General features: G+C 34.4%; 1 protein-coding gene across 3 annotated transcripts in view; it reads right to left on the reverse strand.

Moving 5' to 3' along the window:
• LOC106874175 (AT-rich interactive domain-containing protein 3A) overlaps window positions 1-671 on the reverse strand; it is a 37,908-nt gene extending 37,237 nt beyond the window's left edge. For all 3 annotated transcript variants that reach the window (XM_052966632.1, XM_052966631.1, XM_014921828.2), the window contains exon 1: window positions 469-671. In XM_052966632.1, coding sequence (XP_052822592.1) covers window positions 469-626 — 158 coding nt within the window. In that variant the 5' untranslated portion in view covers window positions 627-671. The remainder of the gene's footprint in view (window positions 1-468) is intronic.
• Between the last annotated feature and the right edge of the window lie 2,982 nt (window positions 672-3,653).

The raw sequence follows: 3,653 nt of genomic DNA on the forward strand, positions 1-3,653 counted from the left end.
ATATATATATATATATATATACATACATACACACTCACAGATAGATAGATAGATAGATAGATAGATAGATAGATAGATAGATAGATAGATAGATAGATAGATAGATAGATAGATAGATATGTTTTGAGTAAAGTCTGTATTTAAATGCCATGACTAGTATGCGAAAACATCATTTGAGGTTAAATCCATTGCCGCATTACGATAAAGAGTTCGCCTCCATCGAGATATCTTTCAGGGGTCGTGCCTATGGACGTATTGTTTTTCTTAGTATAAAAGTAAGTGATATAAGGGAAACAAGGAATTCGTAGACAGAGAGAGAGAGATGGTGAAGAGAATAGCGGCAGAGAGAGAGCTCGCGACAACAACAGAGTTAGAGAGTGATAACAAAAAAGCAGAAACAGGATGATGGACAGAGACCGGGACAGGGAAAACGATAGAGAGATGGAGTTAAGATTTTAAATCACTCACTGTGTTCTCAATGTGAACGCTGCACTTGTTATGGACGAAGGCAAATTTAACCCTTTTGTAATCTCTCTCCATAATTTTTTGTTTATAACTTCAACGAGCCCTCCTTTTGATACAACCAATCGAAATAATTCGTATAGATCCAACGTTTGCTTTGCCATAATTGGTATTCTGTTGACAGGTGTACCTGTAAGAGAAAGAAACAATTATAAACAACAGATCAAAGATGGTTTTATTTTTCTCTAGCAGTGGGGCTCAACGTAAATCGGGCCACACCGTTAAAGGGGTTATTTGACAAACAACGTACTAATTGAACCACATCATATATGGTGGGTGCTGAGAAGTTCCTGCCTCTAAGGCACGAAAGGCCTGGTGAGGGTCCAACTTTCTGAGTTCTTTTACCGGGCTTAGAAAAACTGAAGGACAGTTGCAATAAATGTGAATCTGAGAGGGGAATATATTGAATAAATCATAATTAACTCATCCTCCTGTATTTCCTTTCACCCAAAGTCAGGAACTTTTCAGCACCTCCTCGTATTAAATAAATTATAAATATTTGATTGAAAAAAAAAAAGAAGAAAAAGCGAAATTGAAAGAATCATAAGGAGAGAGATATAATAAAGAAACTGGAAATTTCCAGAGTCAAAGATATTCGGTGCACCATACTAAAATACATAATGGGACGCATGAAGCATGAGTGCCTCAGATTTTTCATATTTGATAACCGCAAATGAAGAGCGAAGTGTTGATTATGTTGTGGCTTTTGATATGCCACAATATAATGACAACTAGTGATTAAAAAAAAAGGACCAAATTGAAATAAGTAATACGGAAGATATAGTCAACCAAATACTTGAAGGAGGTGGCTAGACATGGGCTCATTCCAATGACTGTAACCAGAAGCCAGTAGTCAAGTCATATGATAAAAGTATATTGATAGCAGTCTCTCGTTGTCCTAGAGAGCGTGTTTCATGACAGCAAATGAAAAGCGGTGAAGTTTTGTTGTATTGTTTAATAAATCGATCTCAGTAACGGGGATAGATTGTCGCCCCGAGAAATGTAACGCAGAATTGTAAAACTAATTACGAAATTGTCCATAAGCTTGATGTATTCAATGAAGCTATTTTGCATCCATAGCTGAGAGAGAGTGAGAGTGAGAGAGAGAGAGAGTGAGAGAGAGAGAGAGAGAGAGAGAGAGAGAGAGAGAGAGAGAGAGAGAGAGAGAGAGAAAGAGAGATGGATCCCCCCCCCCGTCATCGTAGACTTACTGCTATATAAAAACAGAGCTAATAGTGTAAAGGAATAGCCATTAGCCTCTTTCTTAACTATCACCAACAACATAACCGATTAAGAAATGTCTATGTTGTACATATAGCAAAAATATCAAGGAAATTTCCATCAACTCATTTTAGAAAAATAATGACTGTGCAATGTAGACCTCGAAGAATGGGTTGAGGGCTCCTCATTGACCTCAACCAGGGTTAATAATAAACGACAACGCAAGATATACTTACTAACTGAAAACAGTATCGATGTTTTAAAGGAAGTACGATAGTCTACTATTTTTAGCATCTCCACCATTTTATGATTTATATTAACATGCTATTAGTTGCCCCAGTAAGATCACACAACCTAATGACTGCAATTAGTATATACGAAGTATTTATTTAGAGATCTCACGCGAACGATTGTTTTTTTGTTTTTTTTCTCAACTGCCAATCTGACAAGATATCGACATCAGCCTGAAATGACGTCATATTTCAGATAAGTATTACAATGTTTATATCGTAGATTTTTTTTTTTATATAATGCTATGATATTAGCTGTTCCAATATCACCATTCTCCGATAACAGGAGTCATATTATCAGTCCGGAGGTCAGATAGAAACTTAGACGTGCTCTGCCAGTAATCTAACAATTTGTCGACCCTGCTCTGAATGTTGTCACAATTTTAGAAAGATATAAAATAATAATGTTGCTGTATAATATACGTTATCAAATATGTAAGAAGCAAATGAACTACGAAAGATAATCCCTGCTCACTGAAGTCCTACAGATTCTGTGAGCTTGAATTCTCGTTTTGATACATGTAATGTAGTAAGTTGAAGAAAATAAAGAAGAAAATATAAATGATTATAAATATACATAGTAAAAATCTTTTTTTTTGTTGTTGTTGTTTGCCTGTTATTTTTTGTGGGCTATGTTTTATAATTTTGTCTTAAATATATTTTCTGAAAATAACAAACAACTATATGTTGTTCTATTTCATTGCTCATATTGATTATTTGATAGTTGCGACAAGAGAGACACTAAAAAATACAATAGATAATTTAAAATAAAAATTAGAATAAGATGAAAATTACAAAGTACAATAAATAAACGATAAAACAGATAAAATAAAATTACAGTATTTTTTCAACGAGAGAATTTTTATTTCAAAATCTCAAGTTGTTGTTGCTTTAAAAAATATGTTTATCACATTATATATTTATTTATGTATGTTTTATGCTATTTACTATTTCTAGTTCTATAACATCTCTTGTCGATCAAAATATACGATTAAACTGGATATAAAGCAGCCATTTTGAAAACACAGATAAACAAATGTAGCAAACACGCAAGAACAGAATAACACAAAATATGGTTATTTTGTTACGAATTAAAAGCGATCATGTTGTATGAAGACAGAAAAAAAAGCTAAATTTATATCTACATGTGTTTATGTAATTGTATGTACACATGTGTGTGTGTGAGTGTGTGAGTGTGTGTGTGTGTGTGTGTGCGTGCGTGTGTATGCGCGCGTGTGTGTATGTGTGTCTGTGCGTGTGTGTAAGTATGTATGTACTGAGACATTGTACGAATGTGCAAGCAAACCACAACATCTATAAAAGTACTCAATCCTAAAAGTGTGGAGATACAGAGAAATATGAATAAGGTTGTCCATTACAATTTCTGAAGAATTGCGAACTGAAACCGCAATATAATTCTAATACTGAACCATTTCAGTCATTGTTATTATTGTTCAGGTCACTGCTTGGAATCGAACTCGGAATCTTGGGGTTAGTAGCCCCAAGACACCTGAAGAAGGGTGGAGGGTATACCAGCCGAAACGTTGTGTTAACAACAAACAAGATGAGGACAAATATCCGTCGAATGTAAATAATGTAAATAATGTACATTTCAGTGAT

The sequence above is a fragment of the Octopus bimaculoides genome, chromosome 3 (genome assembly GCF_001194135.2).
Source record: "Octopus bimaculoides isolate UCB-OBI-ISO-001 chromosome 3, ASM119413v2, whole genome shotgun sequence".
Lineage (NCBI taxonomy): Eukaryota > Metazoa > Mollusca > Cephalopoda > Octopoda > Octopodidae > Octopus > Octopus bimaculoides.